This window comes from Aedes aegypti, chromosome 2, assembly GCF_002204515.2.
Source record: "Aedes aegypti strain LVP_AGWG chromosome 2, AaegL5.0 Primary Assembly, whole genome shotgun sequence".
NCBI classification, from domain to species: domain Eukaryota; kingdom Metazoa; phylum Arthropoda; class Insecta; order Diptera; family Culicidae; genus Aedes; species Aedes aegypti.
In genome coordinates, this window is record NC_035108.1 from 368732460 (window position 1) to 368755312 (window position 22853).

Consider the following 22853-nt stretch of genomic DNA (forward strand, 5'->3'; position numbering starts at 1 on the left):
TTGAATATCGCCCTATTGTCAATTCAGTGCCATTTTCAACTCGCATGATAAATTGGGTCACGTTTCACGTCTTGCATTAGCTCACAATAAAATAGAATTACCATCAGTAAGCTACATTTTTAAGTATTATTACATCCTACCTACGACAAACAAGAATTTTATTTTTGATTCGTATGAAAATTTCTATGGTTTAACCACGAAAATACCTTTATACCCAGGGTAAGTGGGACCTAGCAAAACAAGCACCATAATCAGATCTTTTCCGACACGTTTTCTAGTGATCTGCTGGAATCTAACCCAGACACTTTCAGTATGAATTAAGCTAGAAATATGAGAAAGAAACTCTTGCCCCACTTTTATACCAGTTTACTCTTTACTGGCTGCACATTAGCATCCAAAACAGTTTGTATGTTTGGTAGTGTTTCCATGAAATTTGTTATCTACTGTTGCGTTGAATTGGATTGCCTTCTCGCTTTTGCCTCCGGGATTTACGTGTTGTTGTTTTGACTGTTATATGCCGCAAAAGTTCAGGCAACTCGACGCAATCGTGCAGCAGCAATCAAACATTCCGAGTAGTAAACACCACTACGACAATTTATTCCATTATCGAACTACATTTTTCACTTTTCACATGGCCGTACCGCCACCATCAGATCTCTCTGCGATCTTTACTTGCTCTGCATATGCCCAAACGGAATCTGCTGGGCGCTACAGCTATACGAATAAATTTGATAGGCCCGAACACAAAGGGGTATAAGTGACACTCAAAAATTCTACTTGTTCCAAGCTTTCCAATGGTCTTTTTAAGTAAATTTTACGAGTCACAAAAAATACTTAATTCGTAGAAGATTGGTTTGTTTTATTTTGGCTTTTATATGAAATGTAAAATTGTTGAAAAAACTTCAAAGTCGATTTTTTCAAAATTAAGTTTTTGTCAATTGCACCCTTTTGCTTCTAACCCCATCGAGTCTCTCAATTGAAATCGACCGACAGGGCGTACCTATCAGGAGTCTGCAATAGATGAATAATAATATTAGTTAAATGCTAATTTTATTTATAAAAACCCCTACCGCTCGAATGCAATTCAATTAGTGTGAAAGCAGTCAGCGGTAGTGGTCGAACAACGTCGTCGTCATCGGTCGTCATTCCGATCGACAAGCGCGAGAAGAGAAGAGCATCGAAATAACGCAAAAATAGCTCACTATCGCAAGATTAGTTACTCACAGAAGATCAGAGCATGAAGAACGAAGTGTCATTATTGGTAAACGATCACTGATCAAATTGCTTATAGTTACAATTGTTTACTAGTGCACGCACGTGGTTTGCCAAACTGATAATATCGAAACGTGCATCATCATAGTGGGAACAATATATCCCGCGTCTCCATGGCGTTCAATGGCTGTGCAACCCAACTAGAGAACTCGAACATTCAAAGTGCCTGACGATGTTGGCTGTTTGGTTCGTAATGGTGTTTTTATTCAGACTTGTGAAGGCAGATGAACGACCCACCGGATGTAATTTCTACGCAAATTTGTGTCTCCAAAACATACAAAGTCTGTACTAATTAGTTCCAAATATCACATTTTAGATTTGTTCTACACATCGGACGTGATCAATCTGGATTTGAACCAAACATCTTACATAGTGGGATGTACGGTGAACTCCACCGGTGGCGTGGGAACAGATATGAACATCCAAAATCTTATGATCTTAGATGCACGGCGAAACCCATATTTGACGGAGGTATGTGAAACCGGCAGATAAGCCTTATCAGAGATTCCAATATTTTTTTATTTCCCGTGAATATGATTACACTTTTATTGATTATTGAGAACTGCAATTGATAACATAAGATTTGGTTTGGGCTTGAGTAAGGGAGAGTGCTACAAAAGAAACCAATACCAACGAGTGAAACATCTAAATTGGTTAAATCATTTCATTCATTTAGTTAACATCTAAACAGATAACACTGGGTCAACAATTTTACGCCACAATACTCGGTTCGTGGCCGCATCTCTCCATCCTCGTTTCTGTCCCAGGTTCGCCAAATCGATGCGCACTTGATCCGCCCACCGGTCGCGCTGCGCTCCACGGTTTCTTGTACCGACCGAATCCGAAGCGAACACTGTCTTTGCAGGGTTGCTGTCTGGCATTCTTGCAACATGACCTGCCCTTCGTATCGTGCCAGCATTGGCCACCTTCTGGAAACAGGGTTCGCCGTAGAGTTTCTTACACACCGCCAACGATCTTCCTAAGCACCCGGCGTTTGAAGACTCAAAGAGCTTGCAGGTCCTCCTCGAGCGTAGTCCACGTTTCATGCCCTAGAGGACTACCGGATAACATGATAACATGATGGATCTGGGATAATACTTTTTTTCCTTACTTTTATTTGTTAGGCACTCCGTGCACTTGGACATTATTATGCCGAGTATCATATACAGAATCTATTTATAGTTCTTATAGCTATTTCTCTCATACCGAGCAGGTAGAGGAGAGTGCTGTCATTGGTCCAATCCGTATCCATATCGAAGTCCATTGGTGTGCGGTGGTTCATTTTGCCATGTTTATGTGTCGCCTGCAAAGAGGGTCAGTCACCATCCGATACTGACGAAGGATGGATGTGTTCCCCAATACACGGTCCTTCTTGCGGCGTCTTCTGGTGGCTGGACGGAGTTTTTGTGTGGGGGGGGATTGGGAATCAAACCCATGACCTACCGCTTGCGAAGCGAAAGCGTAACCTCGAAGCTACGGGACCCCCCCATGGGATAACACTTTGTAGGCCGCATTTAGAATGGTGATCGCTCGGAAGTTCTCACAATGGCTGCTTGGGCACGTCAGGAGTTAATCATCAATATAAAACTCCTTTTCCCGAGCAGCCTAGATAGCCGTTGTAGTGTTGGTAGCGGTTGTTACAAATAACTAATAATTAACACTACGGACTGCCTGTTCCGGTGGTAAAAGTCCACCTCACAGGTGACCCCTAATTTAGGGTGTAATGCGTACCGTGCCTAGGAATGAATGGTTAGGTGGGTCTAATTAAAACCTAATCGCTAACGGAGCCTGTGGAGTTCAAGGGCACCTTCTGCAGAATTGTGCCCTTCCTGTGCTACCCGGAGCAATGGCGTAGGTGACCTTGTGTTTCTTCGAGATAATCGGCTGCAGTGGCGTAGCTAGGGTATTCGGGGCCCAGTGCGGAGTCAAATCAGGGGGCCCTTCAAAACAGGGGTGTGTGCCAATTGACTAGTAAGTTTATCAAAATACTAATATACTTTCAATTAACATAAAGATTTGTGATTGAAAATAATGAACCTTGTGGCATCTGTTGTTGAAGTCGTTTTTAGGTTTTTAGTTAGTAATCTAAATGTCAATAAATGAGGAGTAATATGCCGATAAGACCAGTTCAGGGCTAATAGCGACTAACTGTCTCCAGTGATCTCATACCTGGAATATGAAACCAAAAAGAGATTGAACGTTTTAATAAGGGTTCCTCAACTATACATGTCTCAAAGCGTGTTTCTAAAACTGTCTGTGGGTTTTGATGATTTTCTTCAGAAAGTTCATCAGAATGTAATTCACGTATTTGATTGAAACTTCATCAGAAAACAATCAGATTTTTTTTTGCAACAATATGCTGTGATTTTTTTTCTAATGATAATTAAATTTCCCAAAGAAGTCCTCAAAGAATTCTTACAAGATTTTTCTAAGATTTTTTTCAATAAATCCTAAAGATATCACTGATAAAATACTTGGATGAGCTTTCAGAAAAACTTATAGAATAGTTATTGGAAAATTTACCAAACCCTATTTATAGAGGAAATCCCTGGAAGAATTTCTAATAGTTCTAGAGCCGATTTCTTCACCATCGCTTAAGCCGTAAACCACGTTTACCCATATGATTAAACTGGGCATAACGCCTAAGCGGGAGTGAAGAAATCGACACTTAGTGGAATAATACCTAGAAGAATTTTTGGAGCAACTCCAGAGATAATCTGGGGGGGTGAGGGGTTGACCTTCTTGAAAGCTTGTTCAGAAACAACTGGAAGTATTTCTCAAAAATTGCAATGATAACTTTTTGGGGAATTCCTATATATGATTTCTCGAAATCATTTTAACACGAAATTATTCAATGCTACATCCAAAACAAGACAGAATTTCAATTCAATTTATAACATTGTTACAAATACAGAAAATGCGCATTTTTTGAAGTTGGATAACGTCTTACGGCAACTTACTATGATACAATTTCGAAATACGAAAATCGTTCACGTCACGAAAAGTGTTTAGATTTTGACTGTTAATAACATACTAACACCCGGGTAGATTCTCGAGATTCTTGCACCAATCGATTGGAAATCTTTGTACGAATCGGCTCCAATAATGAAAACTATTGATTTTCAGCACTAAACAGTTGATAAATGGGTAAATATCGAGGCATGTTTTATTTTCCATTGAAAAGCACATTTTTCTTGCTGTTATAAGGTTTTGACGTTTTGAAGTTTACATGTATCTACCCTCAAACAAATCGACCAGTTAGGTCATGCTCGCTTCCGGCAGGGCCACGACGGCTGAGCTCTGGAATCACATATCGGTCTTGATCAAGAAGTCCTGAGCGATTTCATGGCCAGGCGCTGAAATAACAACTTGCGGATCAGCACCTCCGCAACAACGATGGCTGTGGCGCACACGATTCGCAAACTCTGCACCTGTTATGATGTATAGCTGGGCTTGTCAGATGATTATGGTGATATCTATGCTACCGAGATCACTATAATGAATTGTCGGGCACATTTCCCCCGATACCACGACGAAGCAGAAGAAGTTGTTTATCGAGTATCAAAAGGAGACCATGCCGATCATCGTGACAGGCAACTTCAACATCGATTTGAGCAAACAAAAGAACATGGAGTTCGCGGACATCATGAAGAAGTACCTCAACCTCAAACTGGCTTCGGAACCCACTAAAGCAACCAATCTTAGTGAATCATTTCTTGACCCATCTATCTATCGGTGTTGAAGTGTTAACTGAACCAAGCAAGAAGTTATTACTCCACAGATACTCTTTGTAAGAATTTATGGGAGAGAATTCATTTAAGGAATTTCAAGGTGAATTCATTGCAGATTTGCAAGATAAATCTTTATAACGATTTCTGAATTCCGGGATCCTGGAGAAGTTTTCGTACCTATTCCGAAAGGAAGTTCTAAATTAATCTTTGGAAAAATTCCTGAACATGAAAATCTGTGAACTTATGGAGCAATCGCTTAGTAATCTCTGGAACCTCAAGAGTTTATATCAAGATTCATTACAATGCATAAAAAAGGAAAAAATACACGCTAGATTCTGTTTTGCATAAAAAGAAACTTTAGAGAGATTTTTACTCATTATCGAAATATGCTTTGGTATTTTTCAAGAATGTATAAAATATGGAGCAAACCAGTTTCTGACATCCTCAGGCTCAAGTTATAGAGGGCCCCTGGATATTGGATTGTTAACAGAACAATGTATTTTTGAATCCAAAACCACGAAGTTCTGTTAAAAAGTACTGTTCTGTATCATTGATATACGCTTTATCAATATACTGGGTGATATAGGGGGCCTAACCATCACCAATTCCGATCCCTTCAAAACATGGTTTCGCTTACCTTCATACATTTTAGTTTGTTAAAAACTCAATTTTGAATGCTATGAGAAATTTCATCATGATTTTGGGGCCCCTAAGTACTCTGGGCCCGGTGTGGACCGCACCTACCGCACCTTCTAGCTACGCTACTGATCGGCTGCCCTTCGTTAGTCTCTAATCTGAGGCTAAATAAGGGTGGGATTATGAATATGTTGCTATTCAATTTAAATTATCACCTAAATGGTTTCGCATTATGCGTTTTACATAGTGTATTCTGTGTTTTTCGCCTTTGGCGACTCTCAATAGGTACCGATCTGTTTTTTTTTCTTTTTCGTGCTGAAATTGCAAAAAACCTTAATCCTAGTTTGGGTATTGGCTACAATATGGAAAGCTCAGGTCAATCTTCAACCTAAAAGAACAGCAAAGATCAATCTCTGCAGGCTCATGCAAAATGGTACAGCCCAAGTGGCGATAGTTCAAGAAGCTTACTTTCGTAAGGTGAACTTCTATCTAGGTAACCTTGTGGACTCAGGTTTTGCTACTTTCCACAAACTTGAAATGGCAAACTCGTGCTCCATGCCCCATGCATGCGTGCCCGTTAATAAAGCAATCGTTGCTACACTCATTTCTGAGTTAGCTACCAGAGATGTATGTGCTGTCACAATTGATGTTTCTGTTGGTGACCTCAACAAAAAATAAGTATATTGTTCGGTTTATTTACCACATGTATCTAATAGAGAAGAAGTGTTAGGCATAACGCTCTGCTCGAATAGAATCAGTCACGAGTTGACGAATTGGCATGTATCAGATGAGGAATCATTAGGAATCTAATTTAATCAAATGTAACTGCGCAGACTTTTCGTTTAAGGAATCCCCGGTCAACAAAGTGGGAACTCTACACTGAATTGGTTGCGACCGAGGTTGCGACCAAATTTCATGGATATTCTCCGTCCATTGAAAATCCAAGTGATTTGGATGATACCGTTGATACTACAACATCCTTCATTATGGAAGCTTTTGAAGAAGCATGTCCTCTGCGGTCTGTGCCATGGTGGAATTCTGATCTGACTAGACTCAGGAAACAATGTAGAAGGAGTTGGAGCAGACGCCGTTCAGCTGGATCAAAGTCGTTCAAGTCGGCTCGCAAGGCTTACAAGAAGGCTTTTCGTTCTGCTGAACGATCCGGCTGGAAAAAACCTTTGTACAAATGTTTCCAGTTCGAGTAAAGTCAGTCGGCTAAACAAAATCCTTGGAAAATCTAAGAATTTCGAAGTAAACGAAATTCGCTTACCTAATGGAGACTTTACTTCTTCTGATGAAGAAGTTTTAGAATGTTTATTCAATACATATATCCCCGGATCTGTGGACATAGCATTTACGGATGAACCAAATGTCATTTTATGTACTTACGAGTGGCTTCGGCTCGCAGTATCGTAACTACTGAATCGATTCAATGGGCACTTAATAGTTTTGCTCCTTTTAAATCTCCAGGAGCGGATGGAATTAATCCTGTTCTGCTCCAAAAGGGATTTGAGTTTTTCAAAAATGTTTGAAAAAGCTAATTGAAAGCAGTTTTGCTACCGGGTATATTCGCAGATCCTGGCGTGACATTACTGTAAAGTTTATCCCGAAAGGAGGACGGGCGTCGTATGAAGAAGCGAAGAGATTTAGACCAATCAGTCTGAGGGACGATTCAAATATGACGTCCATCGTTTTTTGAGATTTCTAGACCCCCCCTCCCCCCTCTGTCACGCTTTTTCCAATACCTTCTACACGTACTGTCACACTTTCGTAGACCCCCCCCCCCCTCCCCCTAATGATGGACGTCATTTTTGAATGATCCCTGACCTCTTTTCTTCTGAAATGTCTGTGTGGTAGCGCGTCTATTAACACTCGGTTCTCGCCTACTTTATGGTAGCCCGACTGACATCCTTCCGAATGGCTAGTGATGCATTCGATCAGTCGATCTAACACGTTGAACGAGGATAGTTCGTTTAGCATCGCAGCGCGCGTGTCATTTCGATTCAGAGTCTCAAGGTCGTTACCACAAGATGGCGACGAGGATGTAGAATCCTTATTAAATGTTTAGAATACTATACTTATTAGATATGTGGTAATTTTAGTGAGTAAACGAAACGAAATAATAGAATATTCAAAGAAATTGTTTTGCAATGATGTGCTGAGTGGATAATTTATTGCATCGAAAAAGTGGGAAAGAAAACGAACCGGACACACAGTGGAACGAACAAAGGTGCGCTTAGTTGATTTGTTTCCTTTGTTGCGCTGCTACGTGAGCGCTGTTTGTTTTGTGTGAACGCCACATTCAAGGTCAAATGTGAGGGAAGGCGAATCCGGATCTTGTATGTGAAGAAGCTGTAAGCTGTAAATCAATATCATGTTATGTTTTTGATTAATGTTTTGTGCATTGTAATGCATTGATGATCGTTCTGGTTATAGTGGTCAGGTATGTTCTCGGGCTTATATGCTGTTATTCAAGGTAAGTTGATATTAACCTATGCGTACCCAACGTCTGTTTCTGAGGATTTTGAAATCTTCAATCAGCTGTTAAAAAGTCATTTTCCAACCGTTTTTCTTGAAACCAATGGCAAGTGATCCAGATTTGTCTAAATTTGCAAGGGCCGCAAAACGGAACCGGTTCACCTAACGGTTTCGGAGTTATTCCGGATTCCGTTGGGGTCAGAACCTATCGAAATACTAATTATCAAACAATTCAACTTCTTTACACGTGCTATTCGATATTTATATACATAAAACACTATCAATATATACAACCATATACAATTAAGTGTTAATGACCACTATGGACACGACAATCCGTTTACTAGTGCCAGATATGTTCCGGAAGTCCTGGGGGAGGTGGTCATTCCCACAATGTTATCAGAACCATTCGTGCGACACCTCAATCTTCATGATTTGTCAAAAAATGAGTGTAAATGGTTACTAGAAAGTTCAATAACCATTCGGGATTGACCTGGTCACACCGGACATGTTCCGAACACCCTGGCGGAAGTGGCCAATTCCACAATGCTGTATAAACCGTTCGTGCGACATATCAAACTTCATGATTTATGGAAACAAGAACGAAAATAAATGTTCTGGACATCCATGACCATTTTGGACCGGGTTATTCCGGATACCTCGAGGGAAATGGCCATTTTCTAAGTTTTTCCAAAACAATTCGTGCAACACCTCAAACTTCCAGATATGTCAAATAATGAGTGGAAATGGTCCTTTGAAAGTTCAATGACCATTCAGGATTGATCTGGCCACACCAGATATGTCCCGTACGGCCTAGCGGAAGAAGCCAATTCCACAATACTGTTCATGCAACATACCAAATTTTTTTTTTTTTGCGGCATTTTACACCGGTTTCAAGACCAATCAGGACGGGTTCCTTTGTATATAATCTGATTGCTCAAGAAAAGTGGTCATTAGCTCAGTTTTTCCAAAACCATTCGTGTGTACCTCATTTCGTTTAGATGAAATTGGAAACATTTCAGATGGTTTGTGACCATACCGAACAAAATCCGGATAATCAAAGATTGATGTTACACACACATAGTTATTGCGGGAATGGTGTAATCAGTTCTCATAAAACATCATAAGCTTGTCGTGTTTAGGTTTTAAAGTTCATTGTGATGGATTCAGAAACAGATTCAGATTGCGATAGCGTTATTGATGCTGATACGATTAATGTGGAAGCTGAGGCGGATCCGGAACTTTTATATATATATATATATATATATATATATATATATATATATATAGCGGTTTTTAAAGGCCGTTCAAAGCTTGATAACAGCAATGTTACGGGCACTTTTAATATTGATTTACAAAAAATAAAGACTCCAAAGGATGCGTTCAAGTTCATGATGTGCTTGAGACTGTTATTAAATTTACAACGCAGAAGCTGCTCATGATTCGTCTTTTAAACCACTTTGTTTGCCCACAATGCAAGCTTTTTTTTGGAATCCTAATAGGAGCTGGTAAAAACCATGATTCGAAGATCCATATTCGTGAACTATGGTCAAATGACGACATTATGGCTCGTATCTTTTATAGTGCTATTATGGGGAGAAACAGGTAAATAGATAAGAAACTTGCCATTTATATTTTCATATATGAGTGATTTGCTTTAGATTCGAACAAATCTGTCACTACATAAGATTTGATGACTCTTTGGCTAGACGCCCTGCACGATCATCAAAATTCCATTCGAAGATACCTCAGGAAGGTACTGCAGAAAAGGAAAGTGCTGATTTAGCATCATCAAGCCTCTAAGCAACCACATGATCGGTTGCGGCCTATTCGTCCGATTATAGATAAGGTTCGCAAAAACATTTGTGATTCATATAACCCTTCGATAGACATAACAGTGGACGAGCGTATGATACTCTTTCGAGGACGTTGCATTTTCCGAGTTTTCGTGAAAGCGAAACCCTGTCGTTATGGCATCAAAGTTTGGGCTGCTGCCGATGCACGATCATCAGTGATGTGTAATTTTGATATATATGCAGGTAAGTGTTCAACAGAATGCATATCTCATTCAAATATATTGGATTAGTTATTTTTTCGTAGTTTCAATAGAACTTGCAAGATAATTTTCTTGAATTGTAATATCGACAATTTTGAAATTTCAGTAGGAATCCAAAATTTTGTTTTCGGCATTGGTTTTTGTTAATTCGAATTCATATAATGCATAAACTGATACAGTTATATAATTGTTTAACCATAACCATAAAACATTACTATCTATTATCGGCAGTGGCGGGCTTAGGCTTCGGAGAGCTCTGATCAGATCTCATGAAAGGGGCAATATATACAAATTGAGTTAAAATACCAAAAGAAAGAGATTAATATTGTGATAATAATATATCCTTGACAATGTTAAAGATTTTGAAAAAAAAAAAATACTAAAATACCGCTCCGGTTTGACTGCACATCAGTAGTAATTTTCAATTTTGTTTCCCCCACCCCTTAAGTCCATACCTGTCTATCAGCGTACATGAAACCAGTCATGATAACCAGAAAGTAGCTATAAAAATATTTTTTACTGATATGAGAACCTAAGTACAGTGAATCCTCCATAAGTCGATGTTCCATCTCTCGATATCGACTCATGGAATCATACCAAAAGCAAAATTTCGTGGTTATTATGATGATCCCTTCAATCCACTTTCCAAACCACTTCTGTTCCATTACTCGATATTTTTATTAGTTGATGTTCCCTTCAGATATCGACTCATGGAGGTTTGACTGTAAAAGTAACTTTACGCTTTAGTATGAATGAAAACCGCTTCACAGATTTGATAATCAACTGTCCATATTGATCAAAAATGTAATGATGATGTTCTGCATCACAAACAAAAATTTTCATAAATAATTTATTGTCAAATTCAAACTCCTCATATTTTTGAGCTTGAGTAAAATTAACATTACCACATTTGTATGTGGAGTCTAATTGAAATAATTTCTACTAACAGGGAAATTGCCTGTATGTGTGAGTTTCACATAAATCTCTTTTTTCGTAAATTTGATAGATCCTTGCATAATCCTCGGATTTTGAAGTTATTAATTTTTTCCTCAGGCAAAATCAACGATAGACCAGAGAAAAATCAAGGACAACGCGTTGTGACCCAACAGGTGAAGCCGTATTATAATTCTGGTCGTAGAGTGTGTTTCGACAACTTTTTTACGTCGGTGCCTCTTGCAAAAGAACTACTAGACAATGGATTAGTATCAGTGGGCACACTTAGGAGCAATAAGAGAGAGGTTCCACTTGAATTTATAGATAAAAAGAAGATTGAACCTGGAACTGCTCTGTGTGGATACACTGAAGATATGATATTGACCTCATGGACCGAACGGAAAGGCAAAACTGTGTTGCTTTTGTCAACTGATGCGGAAACGATGCCACATGATATAGAGAATGTTGAGAACGACCAACCATCGACATCAAAAAAAAGTCGAACTGTTACAAAAACAGCGGAAGCAAAAGTAAATGTGCATTAGCTTACAGTTTAATCTTTTTTTTTTTTAACAAATATTCAATGTTCTATGATTTCAAAAACATATTCCTTCTTATTTTATTACAGGATGAGGCTGAAAAGGGTTTGCATAAGCCGAAAGTTGTAGAAATCTATAATAAATTGAATGGTGGTGTTGACATCCTTGATACCGCTGACATATACGACCGCTGCATATACGTGCAAACGAAGAACAGATAGGTGGTCGTTTGCCACGTTCATGAACCTAATTGATATTTGCAGCCATAATGCCTTTTTTCTTTTCACGACTGCGAATCCTAACTATTGCCCCAATGATAAAAGCAGAAAACGCAAAATTCTTGGATTGGCTGGCAAAAGAATTGGCCATTGAACTTGTAAAGCTGCGAAGAGATACCTACGTTGGGTTTATCTATAAACGTTCAAGATAAAATCAAAAAGTACATCAATTCTTATGAACAAATGTATGGACGATACATCTTGTTGACGAAAGCTTGTTTCAAGTGTACGGTTCGGACAAATATGTCACAATGTTACAGGTGTGACAATATTGCTTGTGACACCCATACGAGAACCGTAAACTTGATATTGTGTCAGGTTTGCAAAAATTCACAAGAAATAACACTACATCCAGAATACAAGAACAGTTTCGAAAGAAAAAGGTGTTACTTCTGTTGCAGATCTAAGGATATAAAAGTGAAAAACGTTTACAGTATTTGCCTTAAGAAAATCTGCAATGAACATGGGTCGCATGGAGGATCACGCAGCTTCTGTTGTGAATGTTGGGTCAATGTTGGTGTTTGAAGTGACAACCGTAAAGGAGTGTTTTTGACTTCAAAAATAAAACCAGTTAAATAAAAGTGCATACCATTATCAATATAATAAAGTTTTTAAAATTTTCCGATAAAAAACAAGAAATTTACTTTATGATTGCAAATAAATCACATAACACTATCGTTCCACCAGTCATGATGAATGATATGTCGCTTGAACGGTTTGAACAGGTTTGTACATTTTGGAATTGGCTACTTTCGCCAGAGTGTTCGGAACATGTCAGATGTAATCAGTTCAATCCTAAATGGGATGGTACACAAATTATGTCACGCTAAATTTGGACATTTTCGACCCCTCCCCCCCCTCCTTTGTCACGCTTTTTGTATGAAGCTTTCAAATTTTTTTAATGCTTGTCACGCTGGGCCTGACACCTCCCACCCCCCCCTCCTTGGAGCGTGACATAATTTGTGCATGATCCCAATGGTCGTTGAAATTTCTGATAGCCATTTCCACTCATTATTTGACGAATCGTGGTTTTTGAGGTTTTGTACGAATTGTTTTGGAAAAACTTAGAAAATGGCCATTTCCCTCGAGGTATCCGGAATATGTCCGGTGTAACCCGGTCCAAAATGGTCATGGATGTCCAGAACATTTATTTTCGTTCTTGTTTCCATAAATCATGAAGTTTGATATGTTGCACGAACGGTTTATACAGCATTGTGGAATTGGCCACTTCCGCCAGGGTGTTCGGAACATGTCCGGTGTGACCAGGTCAATCCCGAATGGTCGTTGAACTTTCTAATGACCATTTCCACTCATTGTTTGACAAATCATGAAGATTGAGGTGTCGCACGAATGGTTCTGATAACATTGTGGGAATGACCACCTCCCCCAGGACTTCCGGAACATATCTGGCACAAGTAAACGGATTGTCGTGTCCAAAGAGGTCATTAACACTTAATTGTATATGGTTGTATATATTGATAGTGTTTTATGTATATAAATATCGAATAGCACGTGTAAAGAAGTTAAATTGTTTGAAAATTCGTATTTCGATAGGTTCTGACCCCAACGGAATCCGGAATAACTCCGGAACCATTAGGTGAACCGGTTCCGTTTTGCGGCCCTTGCAAATTTAGACAAATCTGGATCGCTTGCCATTGGTTTCAAGAAAATCGGTTGGAAAATGACTTTTTAACAGCTGATTGAAGATTTCAAAATCCTTAGAAACAGACGTTGGGTACGCATAGGTTAACACTGAGAGTTACGGACCATGATTGTTGTTTTGCTTTACATTTGTTATGGCTGTAACGGTCATATGACTCAAAGTTGAAGGGAGTCTGTAGATGATATTTTCTAAAATGAATTATTAGGTGGATTGACATCGCAAGGGCGCGACACGATTGAAATTTTATTAAGTGGTAAAAAGTAAGTCATTGGAAACCATTAAACATGAGAGCGTCCAGTTGCCTAACTTCTCTAATGAAAAAATGTTGGCGCAATGCTGTGAACTTTTCTACTAGCTCGGGACGGAAGAATTAGAAACTCGGTTGCATTGCAGAAAAACTACGAAATATTCACAAATAGGTGAATTTATCGATCATCTCTTTACTTTATGAGTATTGTTGGGCGGTTGTCGTAAAATAGCATTGTTCACTGTTTCCGAGTAAAAAGAATGGGTAAACTCTCCCACGTAAAATGGAATCATATATTTTATTGTAGCAGAACGACAAGAATTTCTCTTGATATTAGTGATAATCGGCATATTATGTGAATCATTGAAAAGCCTTAATGAATTCATTTTTGTAATAACACTGTGTGCAAATGCTTTCTTAAGGCGAGATTATCTTTATTAAAAGGAATCACAATGGCAATGAATTGCGTAAGGTAGACATATGAAAAATACACCGACATTGCGAAATGATGCATATTGGAAACGATTCCAGAACATTGTGATCACTGAGCACGCGACTAACACTCATTGACCTTAAAGCATAGAAACTTCAAGCTGTCAATATGTCAACAAGTTTCAATAGTGTACCATGATGCTTGCTTATGGAATTTAATCTTGTCGTTTGTAATTTTGTTAAGATTGTTATTTCTCAGTTTTATAAGATAATACAAATGAACTTCTTATATTTATTTACCTGAATTATATGTTCAGTAGTTTCTGTAGTAGTTATCGATACCGTTGTTTTCGAATGATCGTGTGATGGACAGTGAATCAATTGTCACCCAACAAGCAACAACAAAGACATTGTCACCTCCTATTCTTGTTGCAACAATTTTATTCCGCAACATCAGTAAAGAAGTAAAGAGTAGTATGAAACGATCTTGAATGTAAAGAAAGTATGAAACGATCTTGAATGATGCGTCAGAAAGAAGAAGTGGTCGCTCTTGGATGTTGCGAATGTTAGGAAAATTATCGCTCTTGAATGAAGAATGAAATAAACGCTGGATGATGTGAAAGAACGAAAAATGAACGCTCTTAGATGATGCAAAATTAAATTCAGATTATCACTGAAAATGCGATCGAAGATGTAAGAAGGCCGCCCTTAAATGATATTAAAAGAATTATTGAATGCCTTTCCTAGAGGCAGTAATATGTACTCTTCTATGTTGCCATCGTTCATGAAAAAAATAGAACAAATACATTCTAGAATGGACTGATTACCCTTCGAATGAAACAAAGATCTCTCAAATAATATAAATTCTTATTATGTTTGAACGATGTCATAAATGAGATGTTTGGTACTGGGAAACACAAACAAAATCATTTTATAATGAATACTATGTATATAAAAATAGTAAATGAAGGGCCATACTGTTTGAAATTTAGAGGGATATTGATTGAACATGTTGTATAATGCAAGAGCCTTAAGCTTCACTCCACATGTACTTTACTACCAAATAATCAGTACAAACAATTACAGTTTAAAATTCACTTTAATAATCGTTTATGACATAAACGTTGGAGGACTCGTGTGAAATTTGCGAAGATAGTCATTTTTTTTTATATAGGAACATGATTGAATTTTCAATTTGTATGCTAGAATTAAAGCTGACAAGTATTTGTTCGACCTGAATGTGCAGATTGACGCTTCATTGCAAAACTCATTCAATCGATCTTCACCATTGTGTGTACGAGATATGTAAATTAAACTATGAATTCTGTACGCTTTGGTGATATTGAATAGTTGTAAAACATTGTTTATTTTTTGTTTTGATTGATATGGCATGATGTGAAAAAAAATCTCATTAGTGTAATACAAGGTTAAGTAGACTTGTGGAAGTCTCGTTTGATTTGTAGCTCATGCAACATGCAAAAACTAGAAAAAAAAATAGGCGTGCATAAGTTTTTGGTATTCCTGCAGCTCAATTATGTTGAGAGCACTAGTGAGTTGCCACGAAGATATGACCATCGTAATGAATACAGAATGATAGACGTAATAAATACAGTACGGCAGACTCATTTGTAACACGCATAATTGGCTCACGTAGAAAACGAAATGGATTGGTACTAAGAAGATTAACCGGGCGAAACTTCACAGTAAATTTTCAATACCCTCCACTGCAGTTTAGGAATTAACAATCCATAACCATACATTTCAAAGAGATCTCTGCCGTTACAAATCAGACAACTGAGACACTAGTTTTTCTCACGAAAGGGATAATGGTGATATCAAGTAGCTTATGGATTAATAAGCAAGAACCAAAACAACAGAGGTCAGTCGAGTACCTAAAGGATAGGATTCTTAATTATATTGCAAAACATTGTTTAGATATAGATAACGTAGAGTACGACAAAATGATAATCATTTGATTTATCATGAAGATTGATTACTATTGCACACGTTACGTTGAAATATTATTGACATGCTCTTCAGAGAATACGTGGTATATAAGAACTGATATTTACATATTTCTAGTTCCATGATACTTGAAAATTATAAACTATAGGTAGAGGTGATTTTAGTGAATGAGCGCTTTGATGTCATTCATCGTAGGAAAAAAAAAGTTCAAAATCCTAAATCCCTAAAGAAACACAACTTGAGTAACGTTGGATTATTGGCAAAAAAAATCTGGCTGTCACACGATGTTCTACATACAGAATATTGTATGCCAATAGAGAGATTTCAGCTTCAGAGTTAGGCAAAGTATGCAGCGCAGCCACTTATGTTTAGAAAAAATTAAATTGATTTATTGATGAGATATACAAATTATTTCAAACAAACCAAAAACAAAAAATCAAATTTATTGAATATTTTTCCGTGATATTCCAATAGGCTATGTTTCCATGATAGTCCAATAGACTATGTCAGCATTTAAATGAAAATTTAGAAATGTCAAACATGAGCCATCGTAAACTGCTGCAAATTGATGATGTAGGCCATATTTGTTTTGATATTTATTCCTTTATAAAGTTAAACTACTATACAATGTATACATGTATAGAATAACATAGTTCAGTGTTTTAGTTCAGTGTTTTAAAAGATAAAATAAAGCTACTACTAGTGTGCTGAGTTATATAAGAAGAAAATAGAAAATAAGAAACTCGGAGTTAGCGAAAAGACAGGCTATGGTGTTAAATTCCAACCAAACGAGCAGCTTTCAATGGAAAAATAAAGGAGGAATCAATAATTGGAACATATATAAATAAGTAACATATGCTGTAAATTGTATTCCTATTTGTAACTGCTACTGATAGTTTTCAAGTAGTTTGAAATCAGGGCTACATTAACTCGTGAAAGGAAGCGTTGATGTTTAACCAATTTGTTTCACAATAACTCAGAAGAAATTTTAGTGAACTATATTCTTTTTTATGAGAAAAGGGGATGTGGTAGCGCGTCTATTAACACTCGGTTCTCGCCTTCTTTATGGTAGCCCGACTGACATCCTTCCGAATGCCTAGTGATGCATTCGATCAGTCGATCTAACAATCTTTCGATTCAGAGTCTCAAGGTCGTTACCACAGTCTGGAACGCATTATCGATCATCACATCCGTGATGTTTATTTGGCAAACATGCCTGAAAAATTTGTGACTCAACATTTTTACCAGTCTGGGAAGTCCACTGTGACTCTTTTACACCAAGTTGTTTACTATATCGAGAAAGCATTCACTCAGAAGCAATCCTGCTTGGGGATGGTACACAAATTATGTCACGCTAAATTTCAACTTTTTTGACCCCTCCCCCCCCCCCCTTTGTCACGTTTTTTGTATGAGTCCTCCGAAATTTTTGTATGGCTTGTCACGCTTGGCTTGACCCCCTCATACCACCCCCCCCCCCCTCGGAGCGTGACGTAATTTGTACATGACCCCTTGGGAGTTTTCTTGGATATTGAGGGTGCCTTTGATAACGTGTCTTTCGATGCTATATTGGAAGCTACACAAAACCATGGGCTACCTACAATGATTACCAATTGGATTCATCAAATGCTCATAAACCAACATCTCTTCTCGAAATTGCGTCAAGCTGCGATTCGAAAATTGAGTGTTTGCAGATGCCCTTGAACGGGAGTCTTATCACCACGTTTGTGGAATCTCGTAGCAGATACGCTATTCAGGCAACTCAATAATTGCGGTTTTCCAACTTATGGATTTGCCGACGAATATCTAGCTTTGAAAATAGGTATGTGCATAAACACCCTATTCAACCTGATGCAAAGTGTTCTTCAGGTAGTCGCGAGTTGGTGTCGTATATACGGCCTTTCGGTTAACCCGAATAAAACAACTATTGTTCTCTTTACGGAAAGGCGGAACCGCGATGGAATTCGACTTTAACTTCTTTTTGGCACTGAGATTGATGTGACTAATCAGGTAAACTATGTCGGAGTCGTTCTAGATTTCAAACATTCTTGGATACCTCGCATTTATTTCGGAGTCAAAAAAGACACCATGATCTTTGATCAATGCCGGCGAACCTTTGGTAAAGCTTGGGGCTTAAAATCCAAGTTTCGTCTTCTTCTTCTTCGTGGCGCTACGTCCCCACTGGGACAGTGCCTGCTTCTCAGCTTAGTGTTCTTATGAGCACTTCCACAGTTATTAACTGAGAGCTTTCTGTGCCAAAACCCAAATATATCAAATGGATTTACACAGAAGTTGTTCGACCAATATTGGCGACAATAGAGCGAAGTGGCAAAAGGGCAAAGTGAAAACAATTTAATCAAAATTGGGCCATCTGCAAAGGATGTGCTTGATGGAGATGTCTTATGCGTTCTTTACGACTCTCATGGCAGCACTCGAGGCTCTTTTCGACATTGCACAACTACACAGTTACACAACTACAAGCACTTTTTAGCTCTTACCGTTTATGGGTACTGGATCTACTGGAGAAAAATCCAGTAAATCTACACACATTTCGTTGTTTCCACTTTTGGTGAATTGGGACAAAATTGTCCTTGCTCCAAAAGATATCATGATTGCTTGTCACTTTCCTTACAGGACATTTACCACACAAATCCCTTCACGGGAAGAGTGGACGTCTGACTATTTGGAAAGAAGTATATCAAACAATATAGCATATTATAGTATAGCATTGCTTTACTGATGGCTCCCTTCTTGAAATTAGAGCTTGTGTATATTCTCGTGAGCTAAGGCTGAATCAGTTTTACTCACTTGGTAGAAACTGCACCTTCTTTCAGGCGGAAATAGTAAAGTAAATCTAAAGCAATCCAGCACAAGCAATATTGGAATAATTTGGATTCGTCAAACAAAATTGTAGGTACATTACTGAGCCATCTCCAAGGGTGGCAGAATTGCAGTCTCCTGATCAGAACGTTTACTTGCCACTACCGACCCTACAATACCATGGCAAATATTAAGCGTGCTGACTCACCTGATATATAACTGTCCAGTTTTCGCACAACTGCGACTTATTTGAGTTCAAGCTAAGCGTTCAAATTGTGAAATTTTTGAAGAAAATCATAGAAAAAAATCTTGGAAGGGTGCTTAAACTTAAACAACAGGACCTCATGTCAAATGGTTTCAAAGAAGTTTGCTAAAACTAATACTGTCACCGAATTGTTCGTTAGTACTTTACAGGGCTACAGTAAATTGGTGATTTTCTCGGAATTTGTCGGTAAACTAGTAGATTTCATAGGAAAAATCTGTATTTTTGTTGTTTACAGTTCAAATTCGTTGATTTTGTCACATGATAGGGAGCCGGATCCTTTTCTTGGCACTTGTGATTCACTTCGGCAGTGGGGTTTTTTGAAAGCTACAGAGCTCATATTCGGCCACAATATGCGTATGACTGAAGCGCTTTTTATTACAAAGTTTCAGACAATTCGGTGAAGAAAAACCTCCCATGAATCATGGAAGTGCTCATGTGGTTCTGCACCCTACGACGATTTGTTCTGAGTGTGCACCATCTGATATTATATCGTTTCGTTTCAGATCGTCAACGATACAACAATTATACACAAAGTGGATCTTCGTAATGGTGATGAGTCGACCTTGTGTGGTGTTAGGAGCTACATTTGCCGATTGAATCGTTCCTTGATAGCGATGCGTAGTATCTACGTGGCGAGACCTCCACCGGCAATCAAACCAGCTGATTTCAAATGCATTTCCTACAACCGGAAACGGCTGGTTTGTCAGTTTCAGCGGGATAATAGTTGCGGTCTCTACACGGAATACAATCTGTTCATGATCCGGCTGAGCAGTCATAGCGTTTGCAATCTCACAGATAACGGAACCATGCTTAGTTTTGACAGCAGTTCAGACACGTGCGTGTTCTCATCTGGTCACAGGACGCTAACGTTCCGGATCGAGGGCACGAATAAGATAGGAAAAACGGAATCCACACATCTGGTGGATCATTTCGATATTGTGCGTCCAGAAGAGCCGAGTGATTTGCAGGTGTCATTTCTGGACGTTACTAGCGTGAACCTAACGTGGAGTATGAGTTTCCTGTTGTACAATCTGAATCGTTCCTTCGAGGTGGAATTTCATTTGATTACTAAGCATGGTGTGCTACAAATCTTCGTTGACCTAAGTCTTTCGAAGGACAAGGAAATTATGCACCATTTCAAAGATCTGTATGCTTTTACGAGCTACGAGTTGAGAATGAGGGTTCGAGTTATTCCCAAATCAGAAAGAAACTTCGAAGAAGATTATTGGTCCGAGTGGTCTTCAATTGAATTTCAAACGAAGGCCTGTAAACCATACGAAGCTCCACGCATTCTACCAGGTGCTTATAGTTTCAAGGAAAGGAGAGAAAACCTGGTGACCATTGAAGTATTTTGGGAACAAGTTCCTGAACATCGTTACAATGGACCGGGCTTTGGGTATGGTATCTATGCTCTATCACAATCAGGTCACAAGCTTTCGACGAATTGTTCCAACAATGGAGTAGCGACATTTCAGAAAGTAAAGGTTGATGAGCAGTATATAGTGTACTTATATTCGTACAACGAAGAAGGCCGGTCAGACGATACCAATATTATTCACATCTATCCTCATAAATCTAAGTATCAACCCAAAATAAAGAGAATGTTGTACAATGAGAGTTATCAACTGCAGTGGTTTCCGGTTGACGAAAGGGCACACCTTTCTAACTACACGATTATGTATTGCAGTTATAGCACTACGGGAACTTGCCATGGGTCTATACAATTCGATTCCTTACCTTCGGATGCAACATCATATGTCTTGAACGTGACCAAACCACTTACTTTTGCCTTAGCGGCAAATTATCATACGTACTCTTCAGAGTTGACATGGCCCTTATGCACGATTTCTCCAGCGACGAGCATAAGTCAAATCAGTTTCAAGTTAACCGATATTACCGAACAGTCCTTTACGCTGCGGTTGCAACTATCTTGTATGGATCAATCCTTAATTGATCGTTACGATGTTCGCTATTGGCCCACGTTGAAGCGTGACGCGATGAGAAATCAGACCTTCCGACCATATGATACGGTTATTCCCATTGAAAATCTGATCATCGATACCGAGTATGAGGTGATCGTTACGGCATACGATGATAGAGGAAACACATTTGAAGCGAGCAGCTCGGTTCGCACTAAGGACAAAGGTATGGAAAGTTCGAAAAAGTTCATAGATAATTTAAATGATTGATTTTTAAATTGCAGATATTCTTATGCAGTTGGCACTCTTTCTTCTCTTTGGTATGCTAGTAATGGGTTTCATTACTACGACAGCAACACGCAAAGTGAAGAAGATAATGAACATCAAAGTAGAAATACCTTCTGGATTACTGGGAATCTATGAAACGCCGATTCAGGTAATTAGATGACGTACTAGTACTAAATCACGAAATAGTATTGTAAGTTAAGTTTCAAGTCCTATATCAGGTTTCTTTATGTAGGTTAACTCTTTCCAAGAGGAGTCTGAATTCCAATCTATCTCCGAAGGTTTGGAGTTGGAAGAGCTTTCTAATGGCGAAAACCATCAATTCGTCAAAAAGCAGAATCATTGTTTCCCATCGAACTGGGAACAATCGAACCAGTCACCATCGCAGCTGCCCTTCGATGGAATACCAGTTCAAGTAACTATACGTTAACAATAAAGTTATCAATAACATCATCAAAAATTAATCTTTCTACTCAGGTGAATACCGTTCAAAAGAAATGCAGACCTGAGAATTTCATCAATGCAATTGAGATGGAAGAACTTTCACCCAGCGAAGAAAAACCGTTCCTCAAAGTGAAATCCATTCTCAAAAAACCGGAACAAATTTGCCCACCGAATCACTCTGAAAAACCAAAACCCACCGTGCAGATTGTCACGGGGGACAACTACATCAAGCCATCGCAGATGCCATGCATGATGGATCCGACAGAAGTAATGCCACCTATCATTCGTGAGAACAGTCCATCTGGTTACGTGGATGTTAAACTAATGCGGAATCAACATCGAGTGTAGACCCTTAGACCAGTGAACACAGGACCAGATATTGTGCGTCAAAAGTTTTAACAAGATACAAGCTACTTGTAATGTAACAAAAAAATATCGTGAACACTCGTATAAGTTTAAGGATTTGAAGTACAAATTGCAGTGATAACCGTAATATGACAAATACATACATAATTCCTTATGTTTACGAAATAAACTAAGACAAATTTGTATACAGTGGATACGACTTTTTTTTTGTATGAATTAATGCCACTACTTGTTTTTAATTAATTATGGATTATGGTTTACGGCTAACCAGCTGAGTGGATGTTTAACAACTACCGAAAAGCTAAACATTACATATAACTTGCAATTGAATTAAATGGACAACTTTTCGCAAAAACTTCACATCAATTTGTCCATTTAATTCAATTGCAAAGTATATGTAATGTTTAGCTCTTCGGTAGTTGTTAATGCCACTGTTTTATAGTTTAGTTTCATTTGAGTTAAGTTCAATATTGAAACTCGTAGTTTTTAGATGAGTAGTAAATGTTATCGAACGTTTAACGCTGAAA

General features: G+C 38.4%; 1 protein-coding gene across 2 annotated transcripts; it reads left to right on the forward strand.

The window, feature by feature from the left end:
• The first annotated feature begins 1077 nt into the window (after nt 1-1077).
• On the forward strand, nt 1078-22520 carry LOC5575163 (cytokine receptor). 2 transcript variants are annotated; one of them, XM_021846595.1, is made up of 6 exons: nt 1078-1514; nt 1589-1743; nt 19816-21457; nt 21516-21667; nt 21738-21931; nt 21994-22520. In XM_021846595.1, the coding sequence occupies exons 1-6, from the start codon at nt 1445-1447 to the stop codon at nt 21995-21997; spliced, it is 2217 nt and encodes a 738-aa protein (XP_021702287.1). In that variant the 5' UTR covers nt 1078-1444; the 3' UTR covers nt 21998-22520. The 2 variants fall into 2 exon arrangements, with proteins under 2 accessions (XP_021702287.1, XP_021702286.1); XM_021846594.1 differs by having other exon boundaries at nt 1080-1514; nt 21752-21931.
• Nucleotides 22521-22853: the final 333 nt, after the last annotated feature.

What these genes read in the sequence shown, in the direction of transcription:
- LOC5575163 (XM_021846594.1), top strand. Translation starts at nt 1,445, where the DNA reads ATGTTGGCTGTTTGGTTCGTAATGGTGTTTTTATTCAGACTTGTGAAG. An exon ending in TCTATGAAACGCCGATTCAG is followed by an intron (nt 21,668 to 21,751) that starts GTAATTAGATGA and finishes TTCTTTATGTAG; the next exon opens with GTTAACTCTTTCCAAGAGGA. An exon ending in TCGATGGAATACCAGTTCAA is followed by an intron (nt 21,932 to 21,993) that starts GTAACTATACGT and finishes CTTTCTACTCAG; the next exon opens with GTGAATACCGTTCAAAAGAA.